The 20,057-nt window shown below is 32.9% G+C and overlaps 1 protein-coding gene across 3 annotated transcripts in view; it reads left to right on the top strand.

Annotated features, from left to right (window-relative positions):
- Positions 1-20,057, top strand: part of NCAM2 (neural cell adhesion molecule 2) — a 504,953-nt gene that overhangs the window by 277,013 nt on the left and 207,883 nt on the right. Inside the window, exon 2 of one of the 3 annotated variants that reach the window (XM_057501625.1) lies at positions 15,433-15,524. The exons of the other annotated variants lie outside the window; for them this stretch is intronic. Coding sequence (XP_057357608.1) covers positions 15,494-15,524 — 31 coding nt within the window. The 5' untranslated portion in view covers positions 15,433-15,493. The remainder of the gene's footprint in view (positions 1-15,432; positions 15,525-20,057) is intronic. 3 annotated transcript variants of the gene reach the window in all.

Here is a 20,057-nt window from a genome sequence, read left to right as displayed (position 1 = left end):
ATGACCTAAAAACAAGAAATATATTAATTTAAAGGATTAATTTTAGTCTAATTACAAAGCCTGTGAACTAAATGTTTTTGTATCCCTTGTTGAAGGAATCAGTTAATAATTGTAGTGCATAAATTGTACAGCTATATTTGAATATTGCTTGAGTTGCTATGGCATGGTGGTCCTGTGTTTGGTATAAGAAGGGCATTTTGCTTTTCTTCTGGTGAAAGGGGTTTAGATGATTTAGAAATAGTCAATGATCTTAGGAAAATTAAACTTCTTATGAGGAGAAAAATGTCCATTAACAGGTCTAATTTTGCTAGATATGTAAGGATATACTACATGCATGTGTTCTCCAACTTTACTGTGGTATCATTGACAATAAAATTATAAGATATTTAAAGTTTACAGTGTGATGATTTGACATACATTGTAAAAGGATTCCACCCATCAAGTTAGTTAATTCATCCATCCATCACCTCACATTATTATTCTTTATTTTTTTTTTTTTGCTTTTATGGTGAGGACACTTAAGTTCTACATTCTTAGCAAATGTCAATTATTCAATACAGTGTTAGCAGCTATATCACCATTCATTAGGTCCTCAGACCTTATTTAACTTACAATTGAAAGTTTTTACCCTTTCACCAAACTCTTAATTTTCCTCTCCTCCAAACCCCTGGAAGTCACTTTTATACTGTTTCTGTGAGTTCAACTTTTTAAAAAAATTCCACATATAGAGTATACCATGCTTCTATTCTCTGTCTGGCTTATTTCACTTAGCACTCTGCCCTCCTGGTTTATCTATATAGTAGCAAATGTCAGTATTTCCTTACTTTTAAGACTGCATAGTATTCCATTTTGTATATATAACACATTTTATTTATCCATTCATCAGTTAATGGACACTTAGGTTGTTTCCATATCCTACCTATTGTGAATAATAGTGCTATGAACATGGGCATACAGTTATCTCTTTGAGATAATGATTTTGTTTTCTTTAGATATATACTTAGATGTGGAATTGCTGGATCATTTGGTTGTTCTATTTTTAACTTCTTGAGGAACCTACATAATTTTTCCCATTGTGACTACTAATTTACATTCCCCAAAACAGTGTGCAAATGTTCCCTTCTTTCTACATTCTTTGCAATACTTTTTCTTTCTTGTCTTTTTGATGACAACCATCCTGACAGATGTGAGGTGATATCTCAGTGTGGTTTCAATTGCATTTCCTTGATGAGTAGTGATGTTCAGCACCTTTTCGAACACCTGTTGTCCCTTTGTGTGTCTTCGGAAAAATATTAATTCAGATCCATTACCCATTTTCAGTTGGGTTATTTGTGTTGGGTGGTTTGATACTGAGTTGTATGAGTTCTTTATATATTACAATATAGTGTAGATATTAATGCCTCATCAGATATGTGGTTTGGAAAAAATTTTCTCCCATCTGTAGGTTGCACTATTTTAAGTGAGATATAAACATTATTTTTCATAAGACTTTAAAAGAGATTTTTAGCCTACAAAATCACTCCCTGATGTAATACCCTGATTGTAATAATTTTCAATTTTACATAAGACCCTTTTCATCCTTAACCCTCCAGTCCATTCACTCTTGTGCTACATTCAACCCAGATTTGGAACAATTGAGAAGTGTTTTGGTGACTTTGATGATTAAGTGATTTCTCATATGTTGGGTCTTGAAAACCTAAAAAGTTCCATACTCTTAGGACAACTGGAATTTTGCTGAAAATTCTCATATTCCTACTTTCCCATTTAGGTAAAAGACTTATTTGGATGCTAATCATAAAATTGTAATCAATTTTCTTACCTGCGTCTCTTTTTCTGGTCTCAGATAAAGTGGAGAAGTAGTTGGTGTTGTTTGTGACTTACTTTTAGATTTAGTTTTTGTTTTCTCATTTTTCTTGACAGAAAGAGAAGATGAATATAACCTTACGAGTTTCTTTTTTTATCCACTCTTTCTTATCATGTGTGTAATCTCCATGACATATTCCTCAGTCAGGATTGAAGCTAACTTTTATTATCATGGAAACTTCCTACCTCTAGTTTCATTAATTAAGGCATTCTACCATTCTTCTGTTTCCCATAAAGTTTCAGTTGTGCATTCCTTCTCAGTTTAAACTCATTCAAACAAGGTACCATTCCCAGAATATGGTTTTCAAATTTTTATTTTACTAGTCAAGTATATATGTTTTCTTAGCTCCTCATGTATCAGTACAAACATTTTAATTTGACCTGTAATTTTCTTTCTACATAGAGAATTTATTGGAATTAATTTCCACAATGATCAACTCATATAGGGTACTATATTTACACAGAACTTACACTGTTTGAATAAAAATCAAGCATATTAAATGCTCTCAGGACACTGATAGTGGGATCATTTAAATTTAAACTGGAATTCTTTTCATGTACTTTGTGTGTGCAAATGAAATTTTCGCATCACCAGCTGTGGACAAATTTCTTTTTTTCTCTGTTCAGATTTATTTTCTTCTATTAAGACAATTCAGCATTTCAGAGTTTTTCATTCTGCACTCTTACAAACTTTAGTTATTAGCTCCAGAAATGCAAAGGAAGAATCCATAAGAAGTTATATATGTTTTCATTTCTTCATGAAATTAGTAATTTTCATTGTCATACATATTCTCCTTGCCATATAGAAATAGCAACCAGAAAAGATAAGGTGCGATTTCTTTTTTGGTATTCAGAAATGGAAGTTAAGTTTGGGGACCATACCAAATAACATCATCAATCTGCATTTTTATGTTCTAAAAGAAGATATATCTTCATAATATAATGGAAAGTATACACTGTATTTAGTAGCATATATAGGCTCATAATTTTACACACATTGAAAAATGGAATTGTGATTAAGTTGATGTGTAGGTTTAATATTTTAGAGAATTATGTTAAATATCCTTAATTATTTCACATTAAGATATAATTTATTTGATGCGAATTAAGACTATTCCATTGACATACACCCTAGGTAAAGAGAAGGGAGTATTGAGGAATACTTGGTTAAGATATTTATAGAGGTTTTACTAATATTAGCATAAAGCAACAATATTGAGATTCTTTGTTTACAGAAATCAAAATACCCTTTTTTTAACCAATTTAAATTTTAATTAGAACTTAAAGAAATATAAATGTTTTATATTTTACATTTTACGTTTTGGCAAGTAAGTACCTGGGATAAAAACATTTTGAGAAGTTTGCACAGAAATGCAACACATAGTTTTATTTATGTCTTCTCTGATTGAATAATATCATAATTATTATTTTATATGTAAGTTAAACTGGCCAGCATTGAAAAAATTACATCGGTAGATAGACCTACTCCACTTCATTATTTCTAAAAACTCTATTAATTAAATTCACTAATCATGAAACTCTTCAGAGATATATAAAATTATAAAGTGAAAATAGTGTGAGCACAAGTGATCAATAAGTCTATTAATTAAATTCACTAATCATGAAACTTCAGAGATATATAAAATTATAAAGTGAAAGTAGTATGAGCACAAGTGATCAATGTCAAATTAATTAGGACCCTTTGTATTAAATGTAACAGAAGTTCAGAAAAAACTGTTTTATATAAGGAATGGAACTAACTGACTCACCTGGTTAAAAAATATAGAGATATGCCTGACTGTCGATGCAGCATCATTTAGCAGCTTAAATTCAGAAGAAATGCAGTCTTCCATCTGCCCATTACTGCTTGCTTGGTTTGTACCTAGTCCACATTCAGATCTTAGCTCAGATCCATACCACTGAAGATCACCTGTTGTCAACCTCTGTCTTTACTGGACCAGACCAGGTCCCCTTACTATATGTTCTAATAGCAGACTCTATTGTTTTATCATTGTCTTTGTTAGTAGTTATAGTAGTAGTAATAAACTTAAGGTTTGTAATCAATTATTTCCTTCCCTAAAATATTATATGTATGTAATCTGTACTTACTGAGTTAATGAATTCTTAAAATGAAGTCAAGTATCCATCACAATGCTTAACACATAAAATGACCATCAACATTAATACTCTAAATGTTACTTTCTCCTCATCTTTGTTCAGTGTTTGTCATTTCAATGCTCTCTGCTGAAACTCTGCCCTTCATCAAATTTCCCTAATAATCAGAGTGCACACACACACACACACACACACACATACACGTGCGCACACCTCCTTTGTCTTTGAAACCTTACAAGATACTATTTCTCTTTTGGCATTGATTAAAGTCATATCAGTTATTTGAGATGTGTTTTATTTTTATTTTCTCTTACAGTGGAGGAGGTGTTGAGGTGGACAGGTGGGGAGTGTGAGTGGGCACAAAATTCTCAATCATAATAAGTTGGTCGAGGGGATAGTAGTACAGCATGGAAAATATAGTCAGTGATTCTGTAACATCTATGTTGACAGATAGTAACCGCACTAGAGGGGGTGAGGATTTAATAATATGGGTAACTGTTGAACCACTGTGTGGCATATTTGAAACCAATATAAGGTTGTATATCAGTTATACTTCAATAGAAAAAGCAAAAAGAAAAGTTTATTGAGATGTAATTTACATACAATAAATTGCACATTTTTAAAGTGTAAAAAAATATATGTACTAGGCAACTTCATAGGTTCTCTTTCACATGAAATAGAAATTCAGCATCAGGTAGAAATGCAAACCCAATAAGGTATGAAATGAAAATGCTTCTCTATGTTTTTAACAATGCTCCTTTAAAAAAATTATTTTGTGGGAGGTTTTTAACATCTGAGGAATATGTATCGCCATTAATAGGGAAAGTATTGACTTTGATAAATGAGAGAAAAGGGCTCTCAAAATAATTTATACCTTTATGTTTATACTCAGTAGTTTTACTTTTATGAAACTTAATAATTTCTATATAACTGTTTAAACATAGGTACAGTGATCAGATTAAATAATCATTAATATAAACTATTGAAAGATAATTGTTTCCTACTTTTGTAGGCATTTTCACAATAAAATCTCTCAAAAAAAATCTGGATTTTAGCTATAACACTGGTATTTATAAAACTTTTAATTCAGGATTGTTTTGGGCCACACCATATAAGATTACCTAATAAACATACACAATAATAGGAAAGTTTCAATCAATATTCACAGAGATCACTATGTGTGTGTGTGTGTGTGTGTGTGTGTGTGTGTGTGTGTTTTACAAATAAAATTTGGAGTCTGTGTTTTCCCTACTACACACACTGTCATTAGGAATAGCAGAATCTTTAACCTCTTCACTTTGGCAGAATTGGAAACTTAGGAAAGAAAACTACAGTTAAGTACAAAATACTCATTTAGCACACTTTCTCTATCACATTTATCTATTTTCAATGTTTCTTTCTTTCCTTTTTTTTTTTTTCCTTAAAGCCAAAGCTGTAAACTTTAGAAATCTGATCATTATTTAAGTTTCTATCTCTGGTTTCTGTGCTTTCCAAGTCATTAATTGCTGATTGATATTAAATCCTATTTCTGGAGGCACATAGTTGGTATTTTCCGGAGAACAGACAGAAATAATACAGCTGTAAGGGGCACGACTACCCAATTGCATAATCCTTTCATTAGTCAGGTAATCCATTTAACAGAGGATTTGACCCTGCAGAGAGCCCCTGAGGGATCAGCTCCTGTTGTTACTGTGGTTTCAGGTTACAGGTCTCATATCACTACATCTTCTAAAGAAAAGGTCTGCCTAACTACTTTCTATCATAACCTACAGCAACAGTTAGGTGGAATTTAAACCTTTGGGCATATTTAAATATTTCCTGGAAAATTATGGTGTTATTGTGGACATAGTAATTACAATTTTCTTTTTCTAACATTTCAACTCAGAAGTAGCATTTTCAATTCCTGTATGAATCAAAACCCCAATATCTTAATCTTTGGCAAAAACTCCATTTAAATGACCTTTTAGCTTACCTTATAGCCCCAAGGTTATGTTTAAATAAGATTTTTCTCCCAGATTAAAAATATCTGTTTTGCATATTTTTATCCCCCTCATCAAAGCACATGTTCTACTGGACAGTAATCAGTCGAAGTTTACTGTTGTCCAGATTAATTTGAGTTTTGTCTTTTAAGAAATTTTACTTAAGTAAATTTAATTTGCTGTACAGTTTATTATCCCCATAGTCATTATCCTAATACTCTTTAATGCAAAAATAGTTAAACTTAATTCATAAAATCATGCAATATAGTTATAGTTTAAGTCGAATTTTTAAAATGATGTTCTTATTCAATGTTTCTTTGAAGTTTTAAGACATTAAATGCTTAATTGAGGATACTAAAACAATAGGAAAGGACCTTTGAAGGGCCTTCCATTCCTTTTAAATACTTTATTCAATGCATTTGGTCCTTAAAACTAAAAATCACATCATCATGATAAATTTACAAGATGGGTATCAGTTACTTCGTTTGCTATAAAAGTTTGCCATACAAATTGATCCTTAGAAAAAACATAGGAGACTGTTTGATTTACACCATTTTGTGTCCTTTAAAATGATACTAAAAGTTCATTTTTTTTCTTAGTCAAACAGTATTCCTCTGACACTGTACATTGGAGGTTTTGCACATTGATTTTCATTTTTTTTTAACAAAGATTGCAGAAGACAAATGTGTTATTAAATATAACAATAAGAAAGCAGTTCATGATAACATCATAGAAATATTTATAACCATGAACATTTTAATTATGTTGTAAATTTAATTTTAAAAATAAGTTTTTAGTTTTATTGCCCATGTCTAGCTTGGATTAATACATAGTCTATAGGCACACACTTGATCATCTACATTTGCTCTCTTACAACACTAAACTATGTTTTCTACCTTTATCTTGTATCTACCTACCACTTCAGCATTTTATTAAAAATAATAATAATAAAGAGAGAAATGTGGTATCCACATATAAATCAAGTATAAAAATCAAATGAGTATTCATATTTAAACTGACTGTTTATAATTCATAATGCATGAGCAAAACCGAAGGTTTCTGTGATGGCTGCCCTTGTACTGTTCACCATGTAAGAACTTATTCACTATGTAAGAGTTTGTTCTCCATGTAAGAACTTGTTTGTTATGCCTCAGAAGATTGGGGACTGACGAAAATTAGGCTTGGGGTGGATTAATGATTGTACATTGAGCATTGACTCCCCTATACAGAATTTTATTGTTGTTAACAACCATTTGATCAATAAATATGAGAGATGCCCTCACAAAAAAAAAACAAAAACAAAAAACAAAACAAAACAAAACAAAACAAAACAAAAAGTATACACTTCCAATGGTAAAATAATAAGTAACCGGGATGTAATGAATATAGTCAAGATATTGTAACAGCTTGGTATGGTGATAGCTGGTACCTAGAAGTGTCATGTATATAAATGTTGAATCACTATGTTGTACACCTGAAACTAATGTAATGTAATACTGTGTGTCAACTACCCTTCAATAAAAAAATAATTATCTACAAAAAAAAAAAGACCACAGCCACAGAGTGGAGTACAAGAAAGAGTTGCTGCCAGCCTTCAGACCATCCCCACGGGGGTCTACCCCTAAATGACTACGGAGTCCTTCTCTCCCACTGGCCACTTCAACTTCCACGTTGAATGTTATTGGCTTCTCAATGCCTGATTGCCATTTGAGTCTGCACTGAGTCCTCAAGTCAACCGGGTGGTAAGTTCTACAAAGCAGGCGTCCACAGTGGCTGAGACACCTGTAGCCTCCTCTGCTCTCCATGGCCTCTCACTACTCTTGGCTTTCCTTTGCTTTCACTCATTTGTGTAACATGAACTTGTACTGTGAGTTGCACGTTGAGCTGGGTATGGGATCAAAGATTCCCAAGGTCCCTGCCTCTGTGACCTCAGGAGACAATGAAAAAATTAAGTGGTGTGCAACTGACATTCCCAAACTCAACTTGCCAAGATGCAAACCAATACAACTTTTTTGGAAGGCAATTTATCATTATGCACCTAGAGCCTTAGAAAATACCTGTCCGCTTTGATCCAGTGGTCTGAGTAATGTGCTCTGCAGAAATAAGTAGAAATGCACAAAAAGATTGATCTCCAAACATGTTCACTGTTTATAATATTATATTAACATGCTGTTTATAATATTAAAATCAGAAATAACCTAAATGCCTATTAACAGGGAGATCAATTAACTAAGATTTGGAATTCCACAAACATTAAAAGCCAAGTGTTCACAGAACATTTAACAGTTTGTGAAAAGACACATAATTAGTATTAAGTAAGAAAATCAGGATAAAGAAATCACATGCTTCATCTGGCAAGGTCCTCAACAGGTTAAACAAGGAGTTGACCATATGATACAGTAATTCCACTCCTAGAGAAATGTAAGCATATGTCCACACAGAAACATGTACACAGATATTCATAGCAGCATTATTCACAATAGCCACAAAGCGCAAATGTCTACCAACTGATGAATGGGTAAATAATGTGGTATGTCCCTACAAAGGAATATTATTTGGCCATAAAAAGGAATGAAATTTGGGGTAATGAAAATGTTCTAAAAACTTATTATGATAATGGTTGCACAACTGTGAATATATTAAAAGTAATTGAATTGCATACTTTAGGTGAATTGTACAGTATGTGAATTGTATTTCAGAATGTATCATGTATCAGGAGGACTGTATCATGCTACAACGTGGATGAAGCTTGAAAACATACTAAGTGAAAAGAGTCAGTCACAAAAGACCACATATTGTATGATTCTGTTTATGCAAAATGTCCAGAATTGGCAAATCTACAGAGAAAGAAAGTAGATTAGAGGTTACCTAGGGCTGGGGAGATGGGAGGGACTGGAGATTGACAGCTAAAGGGTCTGAGTTTCTTTTGGAGTAATAAAAATGTTATAAAATTGATTGTGGTGATAGTTGCACAACTCTGAGACTGTATTAAAAATCATTGGATTTTAATATATACTTTAAATGGGTAAACTGTATGGTATGCAAATTATATCTCAAGAAAGCTGTTAGCAAAAAAAATATTGTTGACCCCCATTGTGTAAGAAATATGTATGAATATATATATATATATATATATAATATAGAAAGACCAAAAAAAGCCCTGACATATTAATAATGTTAGTTCTAGGTTGTAGGTTTATGATTTTTTCTTCATTTTTCACTTTTAATTCTGAGCATGTGTTACTTTCATAATCAGAAAAATAAACAGTACTTAAAAACACACACACACACACAAAAATAAGTTTTTATTTTTAATTAGGGTGTTTCAATATTTTTTTTCTGTTAACATTAGCATTTTTTAACTCAGGCCGACATCAAAACCACAAACCACTTTTCAAGAGTGTGAAACATATAAAAATGGAACCTTCAGTCATTTCAACAACAAATATTAGGGCAAACATTAGGTCTTTCTCCTTAAGAGTTATAATAAGATGTCCATTTTCCCCTGCCATAATCAGCTCAAAGTTCAGAGAGCTGTTTACCTCAATTTCCTAGGGTTGCAAAGTGAAAGCTCCTCAGATATGTATTATATTACTGATAAAGGTTTCAATCGCGTGTCATAATCTTCTCTGAGCAATTTGCCTGGGTGGGTCATTACAGCAGATAATGGAAGCATTTGTTATCTCTAGATACAATTGGACTAAATCAAATTACATTCCTAATATCCTTCGTATGAGAATATTTCCTAATGTTGTCAGCATTCATTGAGCAATAAACTGGAGGTTGACACTGTGCAAAAGAGAGATACATAGAGCTCCCTCATCTCCTTTAGCTTTACCTCTACAATGTTTATTCCTTAAATTAAACATTTATGCAAGCTGTAAATTCAGATGTTGTGCAAGCCCAGTGCTAAAGGTGTGGTGAGAAATTTTTCCCTGAGGCATTTGCAACCCATATTAAAAAAAGTATTCTGTATGAACAGGGAGAGAGTGCCTGCTACCAAGACAATACCCTTCAAGGAGACATTTGGAGTAGAATATTTTAAGAGGGAAAAAATGTAGTTGACAGCAGAAACAGTAGGAAAGCAGCCAGTTACCTGTAATCCTTCTATCTATCTATCTATCTATCTATCTATCTATCTATCTATCTATCTATCTATCTATCTATCTATAATATTATGCTTTTCAAACAATAAGTATTCATAAAAATTATCTCCTTTTAAAGAAATTATTGGATATTCTTGATAATGGTTCAGTGTTATGATTGTTCAGTGTTAGGGTGATATTAGTAAAATGTGAGACTTTCTATCTTTAAGCATTGAATTTGCAGGTTATCACATTGATCATTTAATTATCAAACCCTCTTTACAGCTTGTATGTGCTGTGATCATGGTCACACAACTAGTGGTCTGTCAGGAATTAAATTCAGACCCTTCTATATAAATCAAAATGGTGAATTTTTTTCTGCTCTGAAAGCCCATTGTTTCATTGATTAGTCTATACATACAGAACATGTTAGACTTAAAGTGAAAATATCTTTATATATAAATTATATGTTCAATATAAATACAATTTATAGAATAGCACATTAAATATTAAAGTGTATATATATATATATAATTTATTTATATAGCTTATAAATTATAATATCTAACTTACATTAGGTAATCTCACATTTTTTTTTCTTCCAAGCAAAAATTCCCTCAGGAAAATCTGTGACTAATTTTCTTTCTCCTTTTTTTTGTCTCTTATACACACATTCATACACACAGAAATGACACCATCTCTACACAATGATACCATTGCCTACCTTCTGTTTCTTGTAGAAGTTGTGTTTTTTTGCTAAATATATATTTTAATGTTTCAAAATGATTCTACTGAAGAAGTGCTAAAAGCAAAATTAAAATGAAGGCTGTTTAAATGTAACTAAGTCAAGTACCCAACAGATTTCTTTTAGCTATTTATAAATTGTAAGCCATTCCCATTGCTGGTGGCATACATACTTAAAAAGTAATATGCAAATGCATAAATGTTTTCTCCCAGAAGTATAGGAGGTTTGGGCTGTTGAAATAATATTAGAATGCAAAAATACATCAGATTAATTTGTTAAAATCGTTTTAAAAAGCAAAAACCTATAGTTCTGTGTAAATTCCTTCCCAGAAGAAAATTTATTTTTGGACCTCACTGATGCATATCCAGCTAATGACAAGACTACTTCATTTTTTTCTACTTTTTTACCCTGAGAGCCCAATTGATGTGGTAGAGAGTACACTTAACCTGGATTCTTGTTCTGGTTGTGTTACTAATTATCTAAATTGTCTCTGAGGAAATCCCCTTTTACTTGAGTGACAATTTATTATTCTGGAAAACTGTGCTATAATAGTTAATAAATTTATATTTTTATATCTGCCATCTCATATTTTTCTTTGTCAGTTTGCCTCATCAATCCGGTGAGGCATTGGGGAATTCTCGTATCACTTAAGATAAATCTCTGACCAAGTAGAATATGAAGACTTGTTAAGGCTTTATGGTAAATGAATACCTTGGGCAAGTTATTAAAATCTTCAGTGTATCTGGTTTTATCTTAGAAATGGGGATAACTATATCCATTTCACAGGGTTGTGAGGATTGAGTTAATATTTATAAAATTTTTTGAACAATCTGTGACACAAGTAAGTACCAAATAAATGTCACAATGATTATTGTTGTGGTTATAACAGCATCATTAACATTACCATTATACAGTTAAAATTACTAGGACCAGAAATTATATATGCCTATATTACAATGATTAGATAAAAATAAACTGTAGAAAGAGTCTGGAAGGATTTTGAGGACTGTAGCATTCTCTCTTTATTTAGTATTAATAAAAATTCAAAACACATTTTGGACCATTATGTGTCCCAACGTCTTCAAGTATAAGCAAAAAGCTCACCTTGACTTTTAAAGTGTCAGAAAAGAAATGACAACACAACAAAAATGGCTTTTTAAAAATATGTTGTGTTTTGGGGAATTATTTCTACTGACCTTAAAACAGTTAAAGGTTCCTGACAGATTTCCTATGAAAAAAGACCTTACCTACATCATTCTAAATGATGGTAAAAATATTGTATAATATGTTCACAGTTTATATAGGTTGGTCCTATTAAATTTATAAGTTATCCTATGAAGTTCTTAGCATATAACTTATTTTTCATATGGAATTAAAGCATGTATATGCCAGTTAACTTGCCAGCTCACCAACGGTGTGTGATGACGTTTAAGCTGTAACCCAGATTTATTCAGGCCGAGTGGCATGTGCTGTATCCCTGTACGTCAGGGCAGATGGTGGAGAGCGCTCTAATGACAAGCTGTCTGGGAAATCCTGCCAACTCCATTCATGTGAAGCACTTGCCAGGTTGTAAAGGGTTTGTTCCAGGTGATTTAAGGAACTGCAGTAGAGGCTCTTATCTAATTTTTTAAGCATAATCCACTATTTGGTACAAAAACTTGCTAACTTCTAAGCAGCTTGTTGACCAATGTCTGCTTAGAGCATGCTGTGCTTCTGGTCAGTAAAATTTGGTCCTGAGAGTTTAAAAACAGTTTTCGTTACTTGGTTAGCTTCCCCAGTAATTGATGATCCAAGGAAGAAGGAAAAACACTGCTAATTGTAAAAAGAGGGTCTATTTAGAAATCTAGGTTAAGAGCTTGAAGACTATTAAGTAAAATTCGGTAATTATTAAAATAATGGGTCTCAGGAAAAGATGAGAAATTAATCAGTCATCCAGTCAGTCTTACAATACAATTGTTGACTATCCTTTAAATTTCTGGAATTATATTGAGTGGTATGAATACGAAGACAGTATGTAGGGGATATATTGACAAATGTTTACTGATTATTTGTTCTTAATCCTCTAAGTGGAGGAAAGGCTTTTGGAATTGCCACCAAGAGAAATAAATGTATACAAAAGAGGTGAATGAAACTTTGCTAATCAGAGAAGAAATGAGAATGTATAATCATTCCCTGTGTATTTTAGACCCTCTTATTTCAAATAAAACCAGATGAACTGTAAGCTAAGGTACCATAAATATGTAAATTCCTACTTCGTGTTTAGAGATCATTTGGAGAGAAAGCAGGGAATCTTAAAAGAGATACAAAACACCCATAAGGCAGATGCTTGCAAGGTTTTAAAACCAAAGAAACAGTTTAATTTCAGTGTAGACAATGTTTTCATGAAACTCAGTGTCCCAGAGGTTCAATGTTTCTATTAATAAAGAGCAAAAGTCTTAGAACTATAAGAAGAAATAATTTGGAATGCATAGATATGTTCCAGGCCATCTGAAAAAGAGAGTTACACCTTGAAAAAAATCATAAAATACTATTAGTACTTTGTAGGGAAATATTACAGCTCATAAAGTTTAGCAGAGGTTCAGTTATTACTGATTAAAATGTGTCTGGTGCTGTATTACCCTTTCTTCGGGTTTTAGGAAGCACCGACATGCTCAGGCTAACCAGCTGAAGAGAATATATTTTATTATTAAAATATGTTGAAAAGTTAAGTTTTCAGAGCTGCTTTCAGTAGTATAATTGGCTAGGTTTGGCTTTGGTGCTGTCACCTAGTCCTGATATTGTCGACCACAGTGGTATGGTCATATGATCACCTAGCTTAAGAAATACCTGAGGCTATTTTTTCAAAAAAGAAGTCTAGGCCATTTACCAGCACTCAGACATTGATTAGAGAATGGACTTGGAAATGTCTTGCAAACACCCCAGCTTGACCACTGAAATGGGTCATAAAGCACATCTTTGCCTGGGAGACTTATGACAAGAGAGAATAGGGAAGTAGTGATGGGTCCTATTCAAGGAAAGTGCGATAGAGCCTATCTTGTACATAAAACAGTAAGAGGAAAATGGAGAGCAATGCTTCTGTTTTTCCAAGATGCACCTTTGAAACATCTGGGGAATGTTTTTTAATGTCTATGTCTTCTCCCCAAATTCTATTTTAATTGATTAAGGGTGGAACCCAAAGCATTGGTATATTTTGAAAGTTTCCTGTGTGATCTAATGTACAACCAGAGTTAATAACTATTGGTCTAGATTAGAAAGTATGTTTTTATGACTACCTATCCTAGGTAAGACCAGGTCAAATCTGTTGGGAATTCCTGAAAGGACACATAATATCCTATTTCTGCATCTCCTGAAAGTCTCAGATAGCCAATCAAAAGAATAAATTCCCATCAATATGAAAGGAAACATTTTATTTATCCCTAGAGGCAAAATAAAATAAAACAAAACCTGAGTAGAAACAATAGGAACAGGAAAAATCAGAGTGATTAGAAATGTTTACTTAATTTATATTTGGCAAACTGAGGTCAAGTACACAATCTACATGGGTCCCAGCACCCCACTGTAAACTCTCAGGAGTCTTTCTGCTTTATCTTCTTAGAAGAGGAAATGTTGCTATGAACTATATGAAGTTTTCAAGGAAAAATACCACCCTTTATAATTTTTGTTTTGGATTGAATTTACATGTAACCTACATTTTAAATGCCAAACTTATATATAAACAACAACAAAAAGTTAGGACATGCTCCTTTACAGTACTTCATTGTGCTATCTGTTAACTTCATTGATTAATTGTTTTTCCAACCTCTCCCTTGTATTGAATCCATGACAAATGATATGCCTCTCCAGAGACAGGCAGAGCCAGAAAAAGTCAAAATTCTTCAAATCACCTTTTAAAATAAGTTGAGACCACCCAATATCCAAGAAGAATACAACCTATAAGGGAAATGAAATGCAGATTGAAAGAGGGTTGAGAAACATCTTGGACCGCTCCTTACATATGTCTCGACTGTTCTATGGGCCAGGAGTATTACCTCATCACCGCCTTCCAGGCACACGCATTTCTCCAAGCTTTTGCCATTTTCTCTGCCTACATTTCCTCCCCCTCCCTGTGTCACTCATTCTTCATTCAGGGATCAAATATTATAAACTCTGTGAACTGTTTTTTTTGTATGTTGCACTCACTTCCATAGCCAAATAATCAATGACTGACTCCTCTGTGCTTCCATGAACTTTTGCAGTTTTATCACACCATATGCTTATATCAGTGTGATTTTGTATTTGTTAAATATATGACCTTGGGGGCTATTTTTGTAAGTTATTTGAGAACATGACTGTGTCTTTTTACTTTGCCATAGAGTAAGTTTTTCCCCATTGTTGAGTGTATGTGAGAAGTTGCTTCATCACCCAGAAAGACATGTAAAAGGCAGAAAGTTCCAGTAGCCCAATATATTATCACCTCTTCAGTAACATTGTTAGGATGAGACATGAAGAAAATATGGGTCAGGGTATCTCTTCTGTGGACCCAAGTTACCAGAAGTTGATTCTTTAAACATGTTCCTCAGTGTTTCACTGCAGCACTACCCCAAAATGATGTTGTAGATATCAAAGTTCATAATTAATTTGTTTATCTTATGCCATTATTTCTCAGGTATTTTTCCTATGAAAACCTCTTTTTCTCCCGAGAAAGAGAGTGGGAAGCAAGGTACATAATGGAACAAAGGAAGGATGGAAAGAAAGTAGGTAGGTAGATACATGGTCAGAGGTGAGATGTGAGTAGATAGATGGTAGATGTGGTGGTTTTAAATGAGCCCATAAATTCTTTGATATTTCTCCTTTAAAGTGATGGGAGCCTAATTCACTCCCTTTTAGAGTGGATTGTACTTAATGACTCATTTCTGGCAAATAGAGCTGAAATGACGATGTGCTATTTTTGAGACTAAATGATAAAAGGCACTGAGACTCCCTCCTCACTTTCTCTCTCTTGGATCCCTCACTTTGGGGGAAATTAACAGCGATGTCATAAGAGCATACATGTGTGTACAGCCAGGCTCATGCAGCCAATGACTGAGTGAGTTTCCTGCCAGCAGCCATGGGAGTAAGTGTTCGTGGAAGGGAATCATCCAGGTGATGTCCTGACTACACGCACAAGAAAACCCCTGGCCCAAACCACCCAGCTAAGCCACTCGTGATGTCTTGATCCCAAAACTGTTAAATGATGTTAAATGAGTATTTCTTGTTTTAAGCTATTATGTTTGGGGTGATTTGATATATATCAATAAATAATACAATAGATAAGAGATAGATAGATGAATGATAAATCAGGGAGAGGTAGAAATATAGAAAGATACAGATAGCTTTTATATAGAAAAATATATTATTTTGGAAGTACTTTTAAAACTTCATAAATACATGTCATGAAAGAACTAACCTGTCATTTTTATAAATTAGTTTTGGTCACAACTGTTTTTTTTTCTTTTCTTTGGTAATAACCAATTGTACATAAATCTGCAAGATTTTCTTCTCACCTGTTTCATATTTACTGCATTTTCTGTATATTACAATAGCACATTGAATTAAACGAAACAAAGTGAGTCAATGAGAAGTTTCTTTACTCAATGTTTGGTTCAAATTTTTAAATTTCAAAAACAAATTTTTTAAACTTCTGGTAAATGACTGGTGTTGACTGATACTTCCAGCACTTTTAGTAGCTTATCCATTTGGTGACATCATCATTATTACCACTCATTTGAGCCAATTTAGCCGATCTGCCTAATGTTAGCATTTCTGTGATTAAATTGTCCAAGATACCTATTTTGTTTTGCACCCTACATTCAAACTTCCTATGGTATTTATGACTACCACTGATTTAGACATTAATCATATGTATTCAAATTTATAGAATAGAAAGCTATAAATCATCACCTTGATTCACCTTTTGGAGAACAATGGATGCAAAATTTATTTGTGAATTGAGACACAGAATTCTATAGCTTGTATGTGAATTATGGGCCTTCTTTCCATTATGGTGTCTCTATAGCAGGGTGTAAAATGTTAAACAATGTTAATTGAACAGAGAGATTTTGGTTGACTATTTCTGAGAAATCTATTAAAGACAAGAAGAAAAATTCAAAAAAATCTTTGAATTCGATTTTAAAAGTTAAAATCCATCTCATTCTGGAACATATGAATTTCAGTAACTGTCCTTTGAAGAATAAAAATCTATCTAGGTATTCCTACAATAATTACTGTGAAAGTGAAATATAACTAACCTATAATTTATGATGAATTATTTTTTTATCTCCTGAAAAACTCTGTGTTGAATGAATGAGTCACCATATAATCATATTGTTTATCATAACTAGTGCTGGCTCTATGTAGATTCTTACTGCCATGTAATTATAGTATTAAAGTATAAAGTAGGAAAGATGCACATTCATTCCTCTTCACACCTGCTTTTCTTCGATTGTCCACTTCAATTTGATTAACTCAAAGGAGAATTTTTTCTATTATTGCTCATTACTGCACAATAGGCTTGTTTTCTCTCTCTCTCTCTTCATTTTTTTTTAAATACAAATTTAAACTGACTTTAAAATCCTGAAATTGGGAGGATAGGATAGAGAGAGGAGTGACAGCATGGGAGAATAAGAGGGGAAAGGCATTTGTGTGTGTAGGTGGTATGTATGAGAGAAAGAGAAAGACTAAGAGAGGAGAGATCTTGGAGTTTATATCAATGCAATTAATATAAATCATTCTTTCTCTCTCTATATATTTACATGCACACATTTATGTGGAGTTACCTGAGATGAAGAAAAACACTATTATCTCCATTTAGGATATAAACCCACAGGAAGGGAGAGTTTAACTGACTTGCTGGTCCATACACTTAGTTTTTCCCTGAGCTTTGACTTCCACAGCTCATTAAACAGCAATCTTTCTTTAGACTATGCAGTTCTACAGTGGTAACCCAAAGTATGATCTCTGTGTCACTCTTTTGCTTTCTGTTCATTTAATCAGTTAACTATTGATATCTTTTGCCTTTAAAAAATATCATCTTGATTATCATTAAATAATTAACTTTTTCCCTTTATAATCTTTCAGTGCTCTTCTTCTAAAGGTTTCTTGACTCACAAGACAGTGAGTATCACAATTGAGTCCTTGCTCTTTTTATGAATGTTTAGATTCCATTAAGATTTATGACTTTGTTCACTTACTGAGTTGCTTTGCTCAAATTAGAAACATAAGACTTAGATTAAGCTTTTCAAATACTAAAATGTCCAGATATCTATTGGGTTGGTTGACTCTGTGAGTCAGACAACTATCTTGAAGTTCAGATAATGCTAATTTCCAAAAAAGCCTTCATTTCCTTGATCTCTTAGTTGTCTTTATCTTTTCCAATTATGCAGTAAAAATAGTATTATTAATAACAATAATAGTGACAAAAACAAAACATCAAGGTAAGAAAGTGATATTACCTAATAATAAAGTAATTTTACCTAGGAGTAACAGTAATAATAATAATAGTAAGAATACTACTACATCAAGTTGATAAAGTAATGTCACTTAAAGTAAAAAGAGAGTATAGGTTTTTCTACATCTGAATCAATCCGTCCTTCAATAGCCCCATACTCGATCCTTTTCAGCTGGGTTGCTGCTAGAAAATTAAGTTCTATAATAAGTAATTCGAGTAGTTTTCTCTAGCATGGTGTGTAGCTAATACCTTTCTTGATGCATATGAGGGTAGTTAATACACTGCATGCAATGGCTTAGGGCGCTGATACTTAATTCTCTTGAAGAACTGTGGTTCAGAAAAGCTGCGCTATGCACAAATCCCCAAAAAAGTGCCCACCCACTACACCTCCCAATTTGTTCAGGCAACCAGGAAAAATAATTGAATCTCCTCACTGGGAGCTCCATTTTCAGTTACATTATAAACATGTTTCCCATTTCTTAAATTTCTATGTGTTTTATAGCCATGTGTACATTCAATAAAGTAACATTTTCTTTGTTTCTTGATAAATGTTTATGAAGATGGTGACTTGCCTTACAATAAAAGCCTTTTTAGGGTCAATAAAATTGAGTACTTCTTTTAGCATTCCATCAGTACCCCCTTCCAGATTTACATGAGACATCAGGACTAAAATATATCATTCCTTCAGCAAACAAAAATTTTTTTGAAAATAAAATATTATATAAATGGTTAAAATTTATATAAGATAGAATGTTCATAATTGAATTTTTTCTACCATTAAATTCTTAAATCTGTGAGTTGTCCTTCTGCATTGGCCTTTAGAATAAAATGACAATGGATTTAACACAACCAAATGAAGATTGTAAGAGTAATGGATTAATATTGCATGGTTTTCTACCAAGTGCACCAGGCCCCTCCGTGATCTGGCATTTGAATGTTTCAGGAACCAGTGCCCTAAGGCCTCCTTTTCTGCTGGTTGATAATGTGCAGTAATAGGTTCAGATAGACTAATTTGTGCCTAAGTGATAGCTAATATATCTTCCTCCCAGGTAGTATTTAACTTGATTAAAATGGACAGGTCAACATAAGGCATTTTCAAGTGGGAATTTCAAGCATCACTGGAAGCTAATTGGGCAAGACAAAGCTTATCAGGAAGAAAGTATACTTGGAGTCGCCAATTCTAAATGGATGCTAGGAAAAATTATATTTGCATCCCATTTGATACAAGCACTTTGGGCCTGTTCAGTGCATACTGCCAAGGGAGCTGCTTGCTTTACCTAGAAGTTTTACCTCCATTGCTCAGTGGCAAATTGGAAAAAAATGCCAGTTGTCTTCTCATATAATACAACCTCATGTGCCACATGTTTCAAAAATTTGCATTTGATGGAAAGACTGATTTTAAAAGTATATAAAAATTGCGATTGGTCTTTTTTCTTTCTAACATTTCTTTTTCCTAAAAGTGAAAAAAGAAATAAGCAAACATTATCAAGATATGCAACCCATGGGTCAACAACTCTGATAATTGTATAGACCCTGGCAGGTAACTGTATTAATGAAGGGAAGAAAGTAGAGACCTCCACAAACCTGAATGTGAATGACTTCTCAGAAGACATTCAAACTCATTTTTCAAACAGTACTGTGGAACAAATAAAACATTTATACTGACCATGCTATATCCACAGAGTTCCAGTTTCTAACCTCTGACAGATAATTTGAACTCGAAATGTTCAGTTAATTTGTAAATATGTTACCAAGTGTATTGAATTTCATCCAGGCTAATTGTAAGTATTATTTTAGAAGACATA

This window comes from Manis pentadactyla, chromosome 1 (genome assembly GCF_030020395.1).
Source record: "Manis pentadactyla isolate mManPen7 chromosome 1, mManPen7.hap1, whole genome shotgun sequence".
Classification (NCBI taxonomy): Eukaryota; Metazoa; Chordata; class Mammalia; order Pholidota; family Manidae; genus Manis; species Manis pentadactyla.
This window is presented reverse-complemented; position numbering and strand designations above follow the sequence as displayed.